Source organism: Hylobates moloch, unplaced genomic scaffold (assembly GCF_009828535.3).
Source record: "Hylobates moloch isolate HMO894 unplaced genomic scaffold, HMol_V3 SCAFFOLD_18, whole genome shotgun sequence".
NCBI lineage: Eukaryota > Metazoa > Chordata > Mammalia > Primates > Hylobatidae > Hylobates > Hylobates moloch.
In genome coordinates, this window is record NW_026652293.1 from 7205475 (window position 1) to 7225469 (window position 19995).

General features: G+C 43.1%; 1 protein-coding gene across 4 annotated transcripts; it reads right to left on the reverse strand.

The window, feature by feature from the left end:
- Nucleotides 1-4704: 4704 nt before the first annotated feature.
- DYRK3 (dual specificity tyrosine phosphorylation regulated kinase 3) lies at nt 4705-18472 on the reverse strand. Of its 4 annotated transcripts, none has more exons than XM_032136954.2 (4): nt 18246-18377; nt 17060-17153; nt 16273-16384; nt 4705-6504 (listed from the first exon to the last, which is right to left on the reverse strand). In XM_032136954.2, the coding sequence occupies exons 2-4, from the start codon at nt 17074-17076 to the stop codon at nt 4927-4929; spliced, it is 1707 nt and encodes a 568-aa protein (XP_031992845.1). In that variant the 5' UTR covers nt 17077-17153; nt 18246-18377; the 3' UTR covers nt 4705-4926. The 4 variants fall into 4 exon arrangements, with proteins under 4 accessions (XP_031992845.1, XP_058286741.1, XP_031992844.1 ...); XM_058430758.1 differs by lacking the exon at nt 18246-18377 and adding an exon at nt 17967-18222; XM_032136953.2 differs by lacking the exon at nt 17060-17153 and having other exon boundaries at nt 18246-18472.
- Between the last annotated feature and the right edge of the window lie 1523 nt (nt 18473-19995).

The following is a 19995-nucleotide window of genomic DNA, read 5'->3' on the forward strand; positions in this document are numbered from 1 at the left end:
CGAAATAGTTTCACAGTAGAAATTTTTATTTTTTATTGTTCTTTTTTTGATTATGCAATAAGCCCCCTTCTTAACACATTAAATGTCACAAAAACTAAAATGTAATGACATTAGCCAGCTAACCTGTCTGCCCCAACTCCCTTAAACACCAAGGAATAAAGCATACTAATATGGTCATAAGTCAAACTTCGTCTGGGAAGGAAGATCAGGCGAGACTCTTTTGGAGCCCCTGTGGGGCAGAAGCAGAATCCGTACATCATAGTTAGGTTTTGGTGGTATTCTTTTTTTTTTTTTTTTCATTATTATCAAGGTAACTGTATCTAACACTGGACCAGAAGAAAATGCCCTTAATCCTTATCTGATTACCCTTTTCCAAAAAGAAGACATCAGAGATTGTGTGGGTCAACTTAAAAGAAAAGGCGAGCATGCTCCTGGTTCATGGAAGGAAATGAGCTTCCATCATCTGCACATGATCAGCAGGCATCAAAATCTGTTAATTCAGAACAATATGAAGACATAGGCCTACCCATTTGCAGCTTACTTTCTAATCTAAGGAGAAATCATGATAGCACATGATGAAAGAGTACATCAATAACTCTGAGGGTAGATGGTAGGATAGAATACTAGAAGATGAGCAGGTATTAGGTGGATTAGCCAATTTTCCATATTGAAAGAAAAAATGAGGCTGGGCACGGTGGCTCACGCCTATAATCCCAACACTTTGAGAGGCTAAGGCACATGGATCACCTGAGCCCAGGAGCTCAAGACCAGCCCGAGCAACATGGTGAAACCCCCTCTCTACAGATACACAAAAAAAATTAGCCAGGCATGGTAGCACGTGACTGTAGTCCCAGTTACTGTGGAGGTTGAGATGGGAGAATCACCTGAGCCTGGGAGGTTGAGGCTGCAGTGAGACAACACTGTGCCACTCCACTCCAGCCTGGACGACAGAGCGAGACTCTGTCTCAAAAAGAAAAAATAAAGAAAAAGAAAAAAATGACTTGGGGAATGAAATAAAAATTCTAACCCAATTCTCACCGTGTCAGAAACATCTTGGAAATTAAATTTTGTCAATTTAGAACTCAGTAAGTCACCTAACCTAACCAGTTTGACTGAAATGACTAGAAGAAAAATGGCTAAAGAACAATCCAGTAACTGAGGAACAGACAGTCTGAATTTCTGTACTAACTCTGATCCAATTCAGTCACTCATTGCTATCGCTGGGCAGGGATCCAAGTGAAACTTTTAACAGTGGCCAATAAGGTGGCATAGGGTTACTGCCTCTGAAAACCACAACTTGTCCCTAAGCTTGAAACCCACCCATAAACTTCCTCAAATCCATGTGGATGAGCACCATGTTTTTAACCAGCCCACTCTCCTCAAACTTGAATTGGCCTGCAGAAGACAGGTATGCCAACTTCAACGACTCTGCTCTGCATCACTCTCTCGGTTGCCAAATTGAGGCAGAAACATCCGTTTGCCTTCCTGTAGCTTTCTAAAATCTGTCTACAGTGTAATGAGTTGTCTATACACTTTCACTTAGCCCAGTTTCAGTAACCTTATAGTCCATTCGATACACAGAAATAGAGCACACACAATCCTTTTAACACAGTTTGCTTACGGGAGCAGTTCTTCGACACTGATAACAACTGGCAAAACCACCTCAACATATGCCTGCCTAGATAATGCAGGAGATCCTTAAATTTCTCCAAGTTAGAAAATTCAGTACAACAGCAATATGGTGTTAGAGACTGCAGATCTGTGTCAATCAGGTATAGCCTTGCTGCCACCTAAAGATGTGCTCGCCACCCCACACAAGGCTTTAGCAGCAGTTCCAAAGGCCAACGCATTCACTCTTGGAAGACAGCGTCAACTGTCTTGACACTGCTGCTGGCTACATTTAACCAACTCTATGATGTGGTACCAGAGCCCAAGAAATACATCAAGCCAGATCGTTCTGTCCAAACATCCCAAGGAAACATGTGCCTTGGACAGCACCTGAGTGGGAACAGGCTGCTAATGTTGATATAAAATGCAAAATAGTAAAAGCAGCATTTTCTCTAATTTACTATTCAGTGAGAAACTCATGCAGAAATCCAATGCAGCAAATTGTAGAGGTTCAATGCTCCCTGATCTGCAGTTAAGCCAGGTGTGCCACCTCCTTCATCTGACTTGGATCCTGCTCTGGACTTTAAGGAAACATCTACCTGCCTAGCAGTTCAAGGATTCAATATAAAAATAACTCACGCTTTGTTTCAACTGGAGGGTCATGACACTGTTGGGCCTACAGGAAAACCATTCATAAGTCAATGTAAGCTCATATCTACTGAAAAAGTAGATTTGAGTTTTTTGACTAGATATGAGGTTTTACACCCTACGTTACGATGAAAAGATTCACTGAAGAAGGATTCAATTGTGCTGTACTACTTCCTGGAGTTGGCAGAGAAATCATGCATTTCTTGGTAGTTGAAAGAAGGCTGATCCAAGAACACAGTGAAGAGATGTTCCCATTTCTCAAGGTGTTTTGTCTTCCTGGCCATGAAGATTTAGCACCTGCAAAATTCCCAAACCTATGCAATGTGGTTAATGCGGGGAAGCAGACGTTGGATAATTCAGAGACTACCAATCTTCCAAAGAGTTACTATCTCGACTAGCAGATCATGAGGTAGATGAGGCAGTTTCAAGAACTCCCTTGAAGAAAGCAGTGATGAGTAAAGAAGAAGAGGATGGGTTATGAGCAGCATTTAGTGTGACAAGTGAAGAGATCAAGATGCCACTATCTGACAAGAAAACCAATAACCAGACTAATTTCACACAGCTTCTTCAGGCAATGGAATCAAGAGATAGGATGCAGACTTAGAAAAAAAGAAAGAAAATTCAGCAGGAGTTAGAGGGATCTAAAGGAGTTGTATATTTATTGCCTTCTGTAAACCAGGAGTAAAGGAGATAATTAAGGTTTTAAATAATCCAGTTTCTTAGTCACCAAAAGTACCAAGACTTCCTCCTATTAATGAGGCTGAAGGCTCAGTTTAAGCTATTCTCTGCCATCTGGCCCTTGTACTTGGGAGACTAAAGCCACTGTGGACATTTAAATGAGAGAGATTTGCACTCTCTCATTTTTCACAGCCTGTGCTACAGCAATCATGACTACTTTTGGATAAAGCAAAAGTTCCTTAAATAATGTACTCATGGCATTTTTCTTTTCTTTTCTTGTTACTACACTGCCCAACAAAAAGAGTCTCTTCCATTCTCATCGAGTTTGTACCACATTCCAGAAGAATAAATGGAACTGGATCATTCTGAGAACTATATTGTAAAAAGCAAATATTCTACTTTAAAGAACACACTTTTTTTTTTTTTTTAGACGGAGTCTCACTCTGTTACCCAGGCTGGAGTGCAGTGGCATGATCTCAGCTCAAGTGATCCTCCCACCTCAGCCTCCCAAGTAGCTGGGATTATAGGCATGTGCCACTACACCTAGCTAATTTTTGTATTTTTTGTAGAGGCGTGGTTTCACCATGTTGCCCAGGCTGGTCTTGAACTCCCGGACTCAAGGGATCCACCCACCTCAGCCTCCCAAAGTGCTAGGATTACAGGCATGAGCCACTATACCCAGCCAAGAGCACACATTTAGGATAGAACTTGAGCATACTTTTGTTTCTGGAAGAGGACAGAAATAGAGGAAAGGACAGGAAAAAACAAACAAAACCCAGTAGCAGTGAGTTAGTTTCTGTCCCGTCTCCACCCTTCTAAGTAGGACACCAGCTTAACAACTAGTTTTATTATCAGCCCTCACTGTTTAAATCTTAGCAGAGAAAAAGAAAACCTGTTGAAGAGAATAAAATTAAGAAACATAAAAAGGAAAACTTGATTATCACCAGTTTCTGGATTTTTAGTTTTCTTCTTCTAACTGAAGTTCACTCAGATCTAGGGAATAGCATTAAGCTTAAAGTGAAAGTGGGGGAAAAAATGTGGCACATTAAAGTGGCAAGTAGCTGTAAAGAGAAGAGGGAAGCATTTTTAAACTGTAGTAAGGTTTACCCGAGAGTGACTACTTTTATAAGGAAGAGATTCTATGAAAATGTAGCAAGGAGGCTGGTCTGTGGAGTCACAAAGCTGGGGAACTGCAGTTTTCATGCTGATTCTCTATCTTTACCACTCTGGGTCAATTGTGGCAGAGAAGCTGTTTTATCTTCCTTGGGCATGGGAGAGGAAAGGAGGAGGGATGCATATGACTCAGTTTTTAAATCAGCACCTTACAGGGTTATTTGGTAAAGTGGTAAGGCTTCTGTAAAATACTTTGACTAGGAAACGAATCAGAGGCAAAATAATAACATAAAATAGTAACACCAAACATCAGGGAACTGAAGGGAAGAGGAATGAGTCATTGAAAACCAGGGACACCAACTGTCCAGGTCACCAACAGCTTCCTGGTGCTCCCCCACCCCACAGTCTGCTGTGAGCTCTTTCACCTAGAATGAGCCTAGAGAATGGCCTACTGGGGCAAGGGACCTAGCATTGGCTCTCAGCCACAACACCGCATCCCAAATTACCCCTCCAGAACAGACGCTGAGGGACACTAGAAGCAAGGAGTGGCTGGGATACTTTTGCTACACCTTCTTTCTTGAGAGAAAGAGATTTAAACCAATAGTATAATACATCAGTTGAAATATATCTGACGATAATAACAAAGATGCATTGACCTATAAAAAGTCATTTAATGCATATTCCAGATGGCCAATACAAGCTGGTTAGGTAATTAGCCCTTGAAGAATTATTTTATAGTCATATAAAAATGTTTCGTCTTGTTTAAAAAAAGTCTAGTCTAACAAAAACATCCACCAATGGGCTTGCATTTTTTCCATTTGCAGGTTTGCAAGATCATAAAAATATACACATATGCATCTCTGGGCATATCTCTGTCCACTAGCTTATCAGTTTTGGCAATACACTGCATAGGGGTATACTACCATTGGTTTCTGACATTAAGTTAGCTTTAAGCTTATTGGCTATCCCAACAACTGGAGGCAGCTTAGAACCCAATCCCTGGAAAGCACTTGCAGGATTAACTACCCGTTTCCCTGACACCTTGTCTATGGTAGTGAAAGGTCTGGGGACAGACTTGCTAATCCAAGGGTGTCTTAATGCTTGAGCTGGGGTCAGGCGGGCAGAGGGGTCCCAGTGAAGACATCTTTTCAAAAACTCTATAAACAAGTAGTCATCACACCCCTTCAGTGCTGTCCCCCAGTCTTTGCTGCCTGGGGGACCCCGCTTTTTACCCCTACGTGAGCGACCCCCCACAAGCACAACCCTCCCATCTGCCTGAGTAGTCACAGAGCAGTAGCGGGGTATGCCCTTGGAATTAATAAAGTACTTGGCACGTTTGGATTGCTCCAGAAGTTTTGGTGGTGGCATCCCTAGAAGCTCCATCATGCAGGCCAACTGGTCTCCTTCATCCTCTCCAGGGAAGAGAGGCTGTCCTGTTAAAAGTTCTGCAAGGATGCAGCCAAAACTCCATATGTCAATTGGTGTGCTGTAGCGGCTTCCTAAGATGATTTCTGGAGCTCTGTAGAACCGAGACTGGATATATGTGTAGAGCTTCTGGTACTCGAAACAGCTGGACCCAAAGTCAATGACCTTGGTTGAACTGCGCCCGTGGTGTTTCAGGAGAATGTTTTCTGGCTTCAGATCGCAGTGAATAATCTTATTTTTGTGGAGGGCATCCAAAGATTGCAAGATGGACTGGGCAAACTTGCGTACCAACTGGACGCTAAAACCCTGAAACTTGTTTTTTTTAATCAGCTCATAAAGGTCTATGCTCAGCAATTCAAAGGCCATGCAAACATGGTTCCGGAATGTGAAACTTTCCAGCATGTGGATAACGTTCATACTACCAGTTTTATCCTGTTTTTTAAGATGCTCCAAAATCCGGATCTCCTCAGCTGCTTGACGATGAAAGCGCTTCTCATTGCGCACCATTTTTAGGGCCACGTACTGTCGAAGTTTGTGATCATAGACCCTGGCCACCTGCCCAAAACTCCCCTTGCCAATAATTTTCAGCACCTCATATCGATAAGCTAGATGGTCTCGAGGTACATGAATATAGGCCCCATCTGCATCATCATACCCTCCATTATTGGGACCACCAATAACTCCATGTCTTTTTTTGGCATTTGGACCTACAAAGTAAATTTCTGGATAATTAATTATTTCCAGTTTCTCATAGGCAGTGAGGTGGTGTTTATATTGCTTCAGGGCTTGTTCTGGAGTCAGAGGCACCACTTTGGGTGCCTTGGATGAACGGTTGGATTTTACTGTATTCAAGCAATCTGAACTTTTACCCTGAGAAACAGTAGGAGAGCATTTGTCAGAGTCACTGATGCCATCTGACTGAATAGTATTGGATTTTCTGTTGCCAAATTCTTGAAACAGCTGTTCTACCTTCATCTCACCTCCATCCACAAAATGCTGAGTATGATCTCTTGTAAACTGCTCAGTGGTCATCTATGAAAGAGAAAATGAATATAAGTCATTAAAAACATTAGAAAGATGGAAGAATCCTCCCTCCTCCAACTGATTGACAACAAAACATGTCCAGTCATGTTTACTTTAAGGTTAAAATGACCCAAAAAGGAGATAAGAAAAGCAAGAGTCTCTAGCAACTTGTATTATATTAATTTTCAGACTCCCTGAATATTGCGGACATCCCTAACCCCCATACATGCCTTGCTTTGTTCAAGACAAGATGATCTTACCATGCCCCCCACATGCCAGGCTCCTTCTTACAGATGTGTCCTTGTACTGAGAATCTTTCCACCCCTCATCCCCTCGACTCCTACATTCCTTCAAAGCCCAGTTCAATTCCTCCCTCTTTCACTTAGAACTATGCCAAGCCCAAACTAATTAATCTTACATCCTAACTGCAGCTTTTCCAGTTTGTGCCACATAATTTGGTACTTGATTATGTATAATATATGCACTATCTTACATTGTTTACTAATTGTTTCAAGTATCTTCCCAAATATTAAGGGCATATAGCATGATCAGAATAATGCATACTGAAGTATAAACAAGAAGGTACTATCAAGTGACAGAAGCAGAATTTGAACCAGAATAGGTCTTCTGGCTTCTATTCAAGGGTCCTTCCCATTAACATAACTCAGCACCAGGTTCTCCCAGCACCTGTAGACTAGCAGGGCTGAATGTTGACTACGGCCTGGAATCAACAAAGTGCTCAATCATCTACTCCCAGGTCCCCAGATAAATTACTGCAGCCTTTTAACTCAGTTCATTGAATCACAAAAGCTCTAAGTTAAAGAGAACTCTTGAGATCATCTGGACCAATTCTTCAAGTACCTGGTAACAGTGAGGGTCCAAGGTCCCTGGAGTGCTTCTTATAAAACTCTTCCCTAGCAACAGCCTACTTGATAAAGGAGTACTACTCCTTTCACCAGGTTTTCCACAATCTTCTCCTGGAAGGGATAGTGACCCACAGAAAAAAGCTCTACTTACTCCTCTGAATTAAGATTCTTTGAACTGAAACAAGGTTTTTTGAAATAAGATGGAGGAAAAGAAGGACAAAAACAACCAAACACCTAAGTAAAATTAATATTAATTAACATTAATTTTTATACCTAAGTAAAATTAATATTAATATTAATTAATTACTATTAAGAAAAAAGTAATGTGAGATGTGAGATACGTTTAATGTGAGATGTGAGATACGTCTAATGTGAGATGTGAGATGATAGATACGTTTAATTGGCTTGACTGTAGTAATCATTTCACTATGTATATCAAAACATCATACGGTACACCGTAAAAAATAAAATTTTTTGGCCACGTGTGGTATCTCATGCCTGTAATCCCAGCACTCTGGGAGGCCGAGGTAGGTGGATCACTTGAGGTTAGGAGTTTGATACCAGCTTGGCCAACATGGTGAAACTCTGTCGCTACTAAAAATACAAAAAGTAGCTGGGCATGGATGGTGCACACCTGTAATCCCAGTTACTTGGGAGGCTGAGGCAGGAGAATCGCTTGAACCCAGGAGGTGGAGGTTGCAGTGAGCCAAATCATGCCATTGCACTCCAGCCTGAGCAACAGAGTGAGACCCTGTCTCAAAAAAATAAATAAAATAAAAAATAAAATAAAAACTTTGGCCAGGCATGGTGGTTCATCCCTGTAACCCCAGCACTTTGGGAAGCCAAGGCGGTCAGATCACTTGAGGCCAGAAGTTTGAGACCAGGCTGGCCAACATGGCAAAACCCCCACCTCTACTAAAAATACCAAAAAAAAAAAAAAAAAAGAAAAGCCAGATGTGGTGATGCATGCCTGTAATCCCAGCTACTTGGGAGGCTGAGGCAGGAGAATCATTTGAACCTGGGAAGTGGAGGCTACAGTGAGCCAAGATCACGCTACTGCATTCCAGCCTTGGCAACAGAGTGAGAGACTGTCTCAAAAAAATAAAATAAAAAAAGAAATAAGTGAAAAATATTAAGAAGGGGCTGGAAAGATAAAAATGTTAAATCTGTTGTTAAAAAGAAAAGGAAGTCTAGGATACTTAAAAGAACAACCGTTTTTCTCAATGGACCCTGAAGAATTGTGTCCTTTATCTGTTTGGTAATTTCAGAGAGGCTGTAGTATGAGGAACAGATTAATTCCAGAGGAGCTCTGGGCTACGGTTATAATCTCTAAAAATGTTAAGCTAAAAAGTAGTCAAACCTTTAAAAACTAGAAATTTTAATATAACCTAAGCAAAACAAAAATTGTATTTATAAATTACCAAAAATAAGTAACAAAAAACAATATTAAAAAACATAAATGACAAAAATTTAAGTGTTGGCATACCTCAGACAGCCCCCGTAATTCAGTTATAAAAGTCCTGCTTGCTCCTTTTTAAAAGTCATTTAATCAATTTAAATATTTATAGAACACTTACAGTTACACGATGTATTATATGATCTTAAACAAAGTCAAGGAGCCAGTTCAAATGTAGCCACAGCTTGGCATTTAGTTTTAAAATAAAGGGGCCAGATATTGCCCAAGTACATATAGTCTCTGTGACACCAAAATAGAAAAGTATCACTGGTCAAGAAAATAAACAGGCCTGCATATAGAATCTAAATATTGGCCAGCCGCGGTGGCTCACGCCTGTAATCCCAGCACTTTGGAAGGCCGAGGTTGGTGGATCACCTGAGGTCAGGAGTTCAAGACCAGCATGGCCAACATGGCGAAACCCTGTCTCTACTAAAAATACAAAAATTAGCAGGCGTACTGGCGTGCACCTGCATTCCCAGCTACTCGGGAGGCTGAGGCAGGAGAATCGCTTCAACCGGGGAGGTGGAGGTTGCAGTGAGCTGAGATGGCACCACTGCACTCCAGCCTGAATCTATTAGGGAATAAATTTGGTGGCACTAGGAAAATAATTTTAATTATTTGGTTTTAATTAGATTTACATAACAAAAACAAACATCTACAAGCACCTTGGCTAGTTTTCCTTAAAATCTTTACTACCTAACTTTAATGCATCTAAATATTTACTGCTTAAGTCTTTGAACCACATCCTGAAGAAACAGGGAGTCAGAAGGCCTGGGTTGGGGTCCTGGCTATGCTACTTAAAAGCTGTAGGTCCAGCCAGGTGTGGTGGCTCACGCCTGTAATCCCAGCACTTTGGGAGGCCAAAGTGGGCAGATCACCTGAGGTCGGGAGTTGGGGACGAGCCTGACCAACATGGTGAAACCCCATCTCTACTAAAAATACAAAAATTAGCCAGGTGTGGTGGTGTGTGCCTGTAATCCCAGCTACTCGGGAGGCTGAGGAAGGAGAATTGCTTGAACCTAGGAGGCAGAGGTTGCAGTGGGCCAAGATTGCATCACTGCACTCCATCCCGGGCGACAGAGCAAGACTTCTTCTCAAATAATAATTTAAAAAAGCTGTAGGTCCCTGTTGCCTTCCCGAGCCTCAGTTTCTTTATCTGTAAGATGTGGATAATAATATCTACTTGCAGGATGTTGTGTGAATCAAATTCTAATTAAAAATAATAATTTCACCAACTATAAAATATTTAAAAGACACTGGTTACAATTCAGCAAAATTCTCAATACATTAAAGTTTAAGTTCCTATACACCCTTCCCCTTCCACTTTTCTCTCTTCTCTCGCTGGTGGCTTCCTCCATTTCTCCAGTCTCATCTCCCTCCATCAAGCATCTAGCACTAACTATGTCTTCTGCTCAATGAGGGCCCCCACAATAGGCCTTCACTTAGGATACACGGAATTGCCTCACCCACTTTCTCCCCACATAAACATGCTTTCCACTCGCTATACAATGTACTGTGTTACCTCTCCATGGATATTTGAACTTCAACAGAAGATCAATGCCCTAACCCAAAGGAATGCCTCTCTAGGAACTGCAGTCACCAGTGACAAGCTGTTAGGAAAGGTATTTGTGGTGCAGGGTCTGTCCCTGGGAATTTCCCCTACTCTGCTTACGTGTAAGGCTGCACTGGCTCTGAAGGTCTTCATTTCTGTTTGTGATAATGAGAGGGTCTCAGGTACACAACATTAATAAGAACAGACACATATCAGAAATGTAATTTCCACAAACTATTACAATAATATTAAAGATGTCACTTGGAGTCCCTGACTCATGGTTTTTCCTTAAAGTAAGCCTAAACTTCTCTCCTTGCAAAATAAGTCTTACCTTGCCTTTGGTAACTACACAGAAGTGTCCAAATTTCAAGTAGGAGCCCTCTGGATACCTAAAAGGGGCTGTGCTGTCCCTGCCTCCACCATTCTGTAGGTTCACCATCCCCGATACATCTGCCTTACCTCACCCACTCTCCTGTTCACATTCTCAACACAGGCTGCACTTTATGTCTCTCTTGAAGCATGCCTTCCAGAACAAAGCAGGCTACTTCAGTGTAGTCCACCATCAATATCATCTTCTCCAGTGAATCTGGAGAATTCTGGGAGGTAATTTTTCCACACAGGGAGGGGTCCTCTTATTATTATTATTATTATTATATTTTTATTATTAAGTTCTAGGGTACATGTGCACCACACGCAGGTTTGTTACATATGTATACATGTGCCATGTTGGTGTGCTGCACCCATTAACTCATCATTTACATTAGGTATATCTCCTAAGGCTATCCCTCCCCGCTCCCCCCACCCCATGACAGGCCCCAGTGTGTGATGTTCCCCACCCTGTGTCCAAGTGTTCTCATTGTTCAATTCCCACCTATGAGTGAGAACATGTGGTGTTTGGTTTTCTGTCCTTGCAAGTTTGCTCAGAATGATGGCTTCTAGCTTCATCCATGTCCCTACAAAGGACATGAACTCATCCTTTTTTATGGCTGCATAGTATTCCATGGTGTATATGTGCCACATTTTCCTTTTTTTGAGGCGGAGTTTTGCTCTTGTTGCCCAGGCTGGAGTGCAGTGGCACAGTCTTGGCTCACTGCAACCTCTGCCTCCCGGGTTCAAGCAATTCTTTTTTATTTTTATTTTTTTTTGAGATGGAGTCTGGCTCTGTCGCCCAGACTGGAGTGTAGTGGCGCAATCTCAGCTCACTGCAAGCTCTGCCTCCCGGGTTCACACCATTCTCCTGTCTCAGCCTCCCAAGTAGCTGAGACTACAGGTGCCTACCACCACACCTGGCTAATTTTTTGTCTTTTTAGTAGAGATGGGGTTTCACCGTGTTAGCCAGGATGGTCTCGATCTCCTGACCTTGTGATCCGCCCGCCTCGGCCTCCCAAAGTGCTGGGATTACAGGCGTAAGCCACCGCACCCGGCTGTCTGCCACATTTTCTTAATCCAGTCTATCATTGATGGACATGTGGGTTGGTTCCAAGTCTTTGCTATTGTGAATAGTGCCACAATAAACATACACGTGCATGTGTCTTTATAGCAGCATGATTTATAATCCTTTGGGTATATGCCCAGTAATGGGATGGCTGGGTCAAATGGTATTTCTAGTTCTAGATCCTTGAGGAATCGCCACACTGTCTTCCACAATGGTTGAACTAGTTTACAGTCCCACCAACAGTGTAAAAGTGTTCCTATTTCTCCACATCCTCTCCAGCACCTGTTGTTTCCTGACTTTTTAATGATGGCCATTCTAACTGGTGTGAGATGGTATCTCATTGTGGTTTTGATTTGCATTTCTCTGATGGCCAGTGATGAGCATTTTTTCATGTGTCTGTTGGCTGCATAAATGTCTTCTTTTGATAAGTATCTGTTCATATTCTTTGCCCACTTTTTGATGGGGTTGTTTGATTTTTTCTTGTAAATTTGTTTAAGTTCTTTGTAGATTCTGGATATTAGCCCTTTGTCAGATGGGTAGATTGTAAAAATTTTCTCCCATTCTGTAGGTTGCCTGTTCACTCTGATGGTAGTTTCTTTTGCTGTGCAGAAGCTCTTTAGTTTAATTAGATCCCATTTATCAATTTTGGCTTTTGTTGCCATTGCTTTTGGTGTTTTAGTCATGAAGTCCGTGCCTATGCCTATGTCCTGAATGGTATTGCCTAGGTTTTCTTCTAGCGTTTTTATGGTTTTCGGTCTAACATTTAAGTTTTTAATCCATCTTGAATTAATTTTTACATAAGGTGTAGGGAAGGGATCCAATTTCAGCTTTCTACATAGGGCTAGCCAGTTTTCCCAGCACCATTTATTAAATAGGGAATCCTTTCAGGGAGGGGTTCTCTTCTTAACTTTCTTTCCTTTCCTGTAAATAACTCAAATACTGGCCTGAATCAATTACATATCAAGTCTGATGTGCTATAAATAAAACCTTCCTTCCATTGTTCTAAAAAAATCTACAGTATTCACACATATTAAAGTATAATTGTTTTAAAACACTAAATATTTCCCCAAGTGCCCATCAATCAAGGAGTAGATAAAGAAATTATGGTATGGCCGGGCACGGTGGCTCACGCCTGTAATCCCAGCAATTTGGGAGGCCGAGGCGGGAGGATCATGAGGTCAAGAGATCGAGACCATCCTGGCTAACACGATGAAACCCTGTCTCTAAATTAGCCGGGTGTGGTGGCGGCCGCCTGTAGTCCCAGCTACTTGGGAGGCTGAGACAGGAGAATGGTGTGAACCCGGGAGGTGGAGCTTGCACTGAGCCGAGATCACGCCACTGCACTCCGCCTGGGCGACAGAATGAGAGACTGTCTCCAAAAAAAAAAAAAAAAACTTGCTGAGAAATTCAAAAGGAATAAAGGAATATCCTTCTCACCCAGATATAAAACCCTACCTTTTCCCCAGCCCCCAAACCCTAAATCCCTGTAACACAAAACCCAATAAAAGCCTATGGGCAGATGATTTATAGTTTACCATGAGAATGTAGGAGCATCTTGAATAAATGAAGCTAGAAAACTTTGTAAAAAGAGTAACAGGATCTCGGGATAGAGTCATGGCATAATGAAATATAAGTGGCACCAAGAGGTCAAAAGGCATTTTTTATTTTTTATTTTTTCAGCAAAATGAGTAAAGACAGCCAAGCGCGGCGGCTCACACCTGTAAACCCCACACTTTGGGAGGCTGAGGTGGGCGGATCACCTGTGGTCAGGAGTTCGGGACCAGCCTGGCCAACATGGTGAAACCCCATCTCTACTAAAAATACAAAAATTAGCCAGGCATGGTGGCAGATGCCTGTAATCCCAGCTACTCAGGAAGCTGAGGCAGGGAGAACTGCTTGAACCCAGGAGGTAGAGGTTGCAGCAAGCTGAGATTGCGCCACTGCACTCCAGCCTGGGCGAGAGAGCAAGACTCGGTCTCAAAAAAAAAAAAAAAAAGAAATGAGTAGTGAGTAAAGACATCTAAAATCTTCTTGCTCCCCAACAAAACTGTCATGCCTAACACCATGCAGTAAGAAATTCATTTTTGATCCTGAAACATACAATATAAGTAACCTACTGGAAGGTAAATAGCATTGGCTAACTGTGAATCAAAGTTAAAATGACTTGGCTGGGCGCGGTGGCTCGCACCTGTAATCCCAGCACTTTGGGAGGCTGAAGTGGGCGGATCACGAGGTCAGGAGTTCAAAACCATCATGACCAATACGGTGAAACCCCGTCTCTACTAAAAATACGAAAATTAGCCAGGCATGTTGGTTGGTGCCTATAATCCCAGCTACTTGGGAGGGTAAAGCAGGAGAATCGCTTGAACCCGGGAGGCAGAGGTTGCAGTAAGCCAAGATTGTGCCACTGCACTCCAGCCTAGGCGACAGAGTGAGACTCCATCTCAAAAAAAAAAAAAAATCAGTTAAAATGACTTAAAGTCAGATGTTAACACTTCAACCCAATTGCAAATAGTTTCCTATAGAGGTGAGCCAATTGGCAGCAAGTAACCAAGCAATCTGATGGGCAACACAAGATGTATATGGTTCTGAAGTTCTTAGACATTTTGACATATTAAAGAAACAAACTTGCAAAGAATAGAAAGAAACCCCACTACACTCCAAAAAGGGGATGAAAAATAGGGTGACCAGCCTTCAAAATATTTTTAGCTCAAGTTTTATATACTACTAGTGTTGAAAGTGGGGAAAAGCGCTGGGTGCGGTGCCTCACGCCTGTAATCCCAGCACTTCAGGAGGCCGAGGGAAGTGGATCACTTGAGGTCAGGAGTTAGACCAGCCTGACCAACATGGTGAAACCCTGTCTCTACTAAAAATACAAAAATTAGCTGGGTGTGGTGGCAGGCGCCTGTAATCCCAGCTACTCAGGAAGGCTGAGGCAGGAGAATTGCTTGAACCCGGGAGGCGGAGGTTGCAATGAGCCGACATGATGCCATTGCACTCCAGCCTGGACGACAGAGTAAGACTCCATCTCAGGAAAAAAAAAAAAAAAAGGAAAAAGGTTGATTTTAAGCAAAAACTAATGACAACAGGAAGGACTATGAAAAATACAAGTGATTTTTCCATATAGAAACAATTTCAGGTCTTAAACACAGAAATATGAAAGAGAAATATTACAAATGAGTCAATTCAATTATTCAGTTTGTTCATCTGATGACATATGCAGCAAATTTTAAAGTCATAGGATAGCCTCTCCTTGTCATGGAACTTGGCCAAACCCTGCTCTGCCTACCACTCGATGCATGCTGAGCGAATGTGAATTAATTTTATCTTAAGTTAAAAAAAAAAAAAGCTGCCAGGAGCAGTGGCTCACGCCTGTAATCCCAGCACTTTAGGAAGCTGAGGCGGGTGATCACGAGGTCAGGAGTTCGAGACCAGTCTGACCAACATGGTGAAACCCTTGACTACTAAAAATACAAAAATTAGCGGGGCGTAGTGGCACGCGCCTGTAATCCCAGCTACTCAGGAGCCTGAGGCAGGAGAATCACTTCAACCCGGGAGGCAGAGGTTGCAGTGAGCCAAGATCATGCCATTGCACTCCAGCCTGGGGGACAGAGACTCCGCCTCAAAAAAATAAATAAATAAATAAATAAATTTTAAAAAGCTAAGTGTCTGCAGTCCCCAAAATGATTAAATGCATTAAAAACCGAACTGTTTTAGGCCAGGCACGGTGGCTCACGCTTGTAATCCCAGCACTTTGGGAGGCCGAGGCAGGCGGATCATGAGGTCAGGAGATCGAGACCACGGTGAAACCCCGTCTCTACTAAAAATACAAAAAATTAGCCGGGTGTGGTGGCGGGCGCCTGTAGTACCAGCTACTCGGAGAGGCTGAGGCAGGAGAATGGCGTGAACCCGGGAGGCGGAGCTTGCAGTGAGCCGAGATTGCGCCACTGCACTCCAGCCTGGGCGACAGAGCGAGACTCCGTCTCAAAAAAAAAAAAAAAAAACAAACTGTTTTAGTTATCATCTATCTATAAAATGGTTCTCTTTAGCATACTAATAAACAAAGACTGCATTTCCATCATGCAGGTGAAAAAAAACCCCTGCAGATCTATGAATTCCGAGATGTTTTCTGTTTCTTATTTTTGTTAAAAGGGGCCTTTGTAATACTAGGAGTATATCATCCTATACAAAAATAAGCATTACCTAAATAAAAGTAGCATATTATTTTTTTCCTAGTGCTATATATTTATCCCAGTGGAAACTGAAATAAAAAGGTGAGCTCCAAACTTAAATCATTCTGAAAAGCTAAATTTGGACCACAGACATTGTTATTCCAAAGTCAAGAGAAATCGAAAAGAAACAAAAAAAAGTCTGGTTGTCAGTGATACATAAGTGTACCTTGAGCATTAAGTAGCACTTCCTCCTTTCCAAAACAATTCATGTACAAAGAATTATTTCTTTTACTTACATTTAGTCTTCTGGGTGGAGATGGTTCAGAAGGATTGCAGAGTACATTTGAACAAGGTGGACATTTGGTTTCATCTATCATCATGAAGGTGTCATAGACACCATCCCCCAACCTAGTTAAAAGGATTACAGACAAAATCTGTCAGTAACTGAAGAATATAAAATGCTGTATCTTAACTGCTTCATATCTGCTACAAGGAACAGTAATAGAAATAAATGTCTACACTACATTTTGGCACTGAATACAAACAACTGGGGCATTTGGAAGAGGAACAGAGGAAATCCAACTTTTGTTTTTCAAGGACAGCATTTCTAGGTTTGTATTTTAAAATAGTTGAAACGAGTCTTTCTGAATGTTGTTAAAAACAATAAGGACTATCAGAAGGATCTCATAACTTACTACTTGAAAATAAAGGCTAGTTTGAATCTGAAGCTCAGAGAAAAAAACAGACCAGAAAAAACTAAAGATGTAATAGTTTCTCAAGTCAGAGACTTGGATTCTAATCTCAGCTCTAACACTGGCTGTGCTACCTTCTCCTCTGAGCCTGTCTTCCCCAGTGCTACCTTCTCCTCTGAGCCTGTCTTCCCCATGTTAATGGGAAGACTAGCTCCAGTCTACACACTTCTGGGTCTTACAGGCAAGAAATAAAAGGCCTTTTTAAGGCTGTCTTCTCTTTATTCATTTACTTACTTACCTACTTATATCTACCTAACTTGTAGAAAAATACAGTAAGTACTACAGCAAACACTAAAAGGACGCTCTAAATTATAAAATGTATTGAATTTACTTCTCTTTCCACTTCATTTTCTGGTGGATGGTGGAGGCAAAATTCTAAATGATTAAGGATCACTTCTCTGTTCTTTAACACTGTGGCTCCACCACTGTAAGGGAACACAAAAGACGGAGAGGATTTATTTAATCCACAAGATGGCCCTGAATAATGTATTTCATCTGCTACCAAGAACACGGATTTCCCAGTTACACACATCAGCATTTCACTGTATCATTTTACATGATACATTATGAATATAACAATGACGATGTTGCAGAGGAATAATTTTTTAATGTCTTTTACAATATCCTGGAATATTCTGGTCACCTTTAAAAACTGTTTTGTGAAATTCATTCTAGAGTTTTCTTTATGGATGTGTTATAAAAATACAAAGGGAAAAAACCGCTACAAATATTTTTGGAATGCTCTTTTTAAAAACATGCTCACATTCTGATAGAATTATTTATATTTTTAACAGGGAATGGCTTCACCGACAGAAACCAAATACTCTGGATGTGACTGACCCTTTGCCATAAGCCTGATAAAACAAACCAGGATAGGCATTCACATACACAAAGAAAAAGAAAACGTGCAAAATTGCCTAGTGACTAACAGCCAGAGGAAATTAACAAGAGTCTGCATGCAAATAAAGCAGGGAGCGGGGTCTCTTCTCTCCATTTAGGTGTAAAATACAACGCAAGGTGGGGAATCTCTCAAAATAGGATCCGGAGAAAGCCGTATCCAGCACAGCCCATAACCTGTACATTCGAAGCTAGACCGCACCCCTTACAGCAAACCCCAGGAGTTCAGCCCTTGGTTATCCGCTCTAAGCAACAGGGCTTCTTTCCAAGGTACTGCTCCCGGGCTCCCCCCCTTTAATAAAAAGCCCCACAAAAAGCCCTCGATTTTCGTAATTCCTTACCATATACCCCGATCTAGGGTTTCAGAGGTAATCCAGGGGTGGAAATTCTTCTTGCTCTAACTCCGCTCTAGCCCCTCCCCCGCGCCCGGTGAGACAGGGATGGGGGGAGGGGGCCCTGATGGAGAGGAGGTGGGGGCGGTCCCGGGGAGGCAGTCAGACCCCTGCCCTCGTCCCTCCTACTGAGGGCTCACTCTACCTCCTTCCCGCCCCCAAGCTTCGCTTGCCAGCGCCAGCCGCTCCCTGTGGCGCCTCCAGCCCGTTATCCCGTGGCGCCGTTACCTCCGCTGCTGGGGCGGGAGCCCGGCCCCAGGCGGCCCCGCATCTTTCCGCCCAGGCCCGCGAGCTGTGCCTCCCATCTGCTAGCTCGGGACCCCGCGCGGGGAGAGGCGCCAGTTGGGGGGTCCGGCCGGCCACACCACCTACGCCGGGACGGCTGCCTCCGCGGCGCGACGCTCCCACGGGTACTCTCGGCCAGACACTGCAGCTCAGCGCGCCTTCGCTCCCGACTGGCCCCGGCTGGGAAGTGGGGAGACGCAGCTGCAGGGGCGGGAGGGGGAGCGGTCTGGTCGCCTAGCAACCGCGGCACGCCCCCGGGAAACGCCTCGGCGCAGCTACGCGCTGACGCACGGGGGCGGGGCCTGTGGCCGGTAAAGGCCACGCGGCGCTCCTAGCCGGCGCTAGCACTAGCGCGGGAGGCGGGAGGCTGGAGGCGAGGAGCTCGCGGCCTAGGCTGCTCGGGTTCCCTGGCGCGAGCTGTGGACGGAGAGAGGGGTCCGGAGGAGGGGTGAAAGTAGCAGTTAGCCCGCGATCTCAGAAGGGCTGCCCGCCCCTCACGGTCCGCGGTGCCTTCAGTAGCACGTTGCGTCCTGGAAGTTCTAAAATCTCCCGCTTCAGTATGAATTTTAAGTTAATGAAAACATATGTGTATTGTTTTAGGCTTTCCCACCGCGGGGACGGCCCTCCGGCGGTTGGTGAGTTACATAAGAAAGCAATAATAATAAACCCATTTATTGACACGATGCCTCCATTTATGAACATTTGATCTCAGTAACCGAGGTACCCGACGACTTTCGTCTTGTACAGACTTAGCTGGGATGCAGAATAGAAGCTGGGCCTTTGACTCCCCTGCAACCGTCAGCCACAGACGGGAAGGCAGCGCAGGAAACAGGCCAAAGGAGCCGCGCTTCCTCATGAACATGAAGCAGCAAAGCCTGAACTAGAAGCTTCTAACGCCTAACCGTCCTCTTGCCGCACCAGGACGTCTGCAAGGCCCTTCCTGACTTTTTCCTTAGAATGTGTGTATATGTGTCTTTTTCCTTTTCTGATGCTAAGACACCTTAGAAACACCAATGTTAAGCAGATTTCCATCGTTGGAGGTTAAAACACCCGAACACAAGTGTTTTCTTGAGTGTGCCATCTGGTCAGATGTTTTATGGGTTTGTCTGTTTTTTTTTTTTTTTAATTTCCTGGAAGATGGGTGGTAAGAACCAGTCAGAGTTTGTAAACCCACCAAGCACGAGGCGGTTGGACCGTCCAGATTCTGGAGTCCGGAAGACACCCAACGTTCTCAGAATGCCGAACGCGGGCGCCACCTGGTGGGACCAGGACGCTCATTGTCCCAAATCAGCATAGCACAGTTCCCATAAATCTTAAAAATTCCCATCCAAGGCTCATTTCCGTGTGACTGATAGTCATATCCTCTGTTCTCATGACTCCAAGTAAAAATGTCCCTAAAGAGCCAAAGTATCTTCACTGTATAAACTAAGAATCTATTGGTTTGGGGAATTTTATTTTTTGTCATCAATGTTACTTTAGCCTTTCTAGGATATACATATAAATAAAAAAGTTTTCTTCCATGATGATTTTTTAAAGCTTATTTTATAAATAAACTTTTTCTTTTTGTCTCCCCCTTCCCCCACTCTGCAACCAGAGCAATTCTGCTTTCACAGGGGTTTATATTTGGGCTCTTAAGAAGCTTTTGTTTGAAGAAAGAGTTCCATGGCAACGCAAAGATTGGACGATTACTGTT

What these genes read in the sequence shown, in the direction of transcription:
- DYRK3 (XM_032136953.2), bottom strand. Translation starts at nt 18,322, where the DNA reads ATGGGAGGCACAGCTCGCGGGCCTGGGCGGAAAGATGCGGGGCCGCCT. An exon ending in CTCCCGCCCCAGCAGCGGAG is followed by an intron (nt 16,385 to 18,245) that starts GTAACGGCGCCA and finishes CCTTTTAACTAG; the next exon opens with GTTGGGGGATGGTGTCTATG. An exon ending in CTCCACCCAGAAGACTAAAT is followed by an intron (nt 6,505 to 16,272) that starts GTAAGTAAAAGA and finishes TCTCTTTCATAG; the next exon opens with ATGACCACTGAGCAGTTTAC.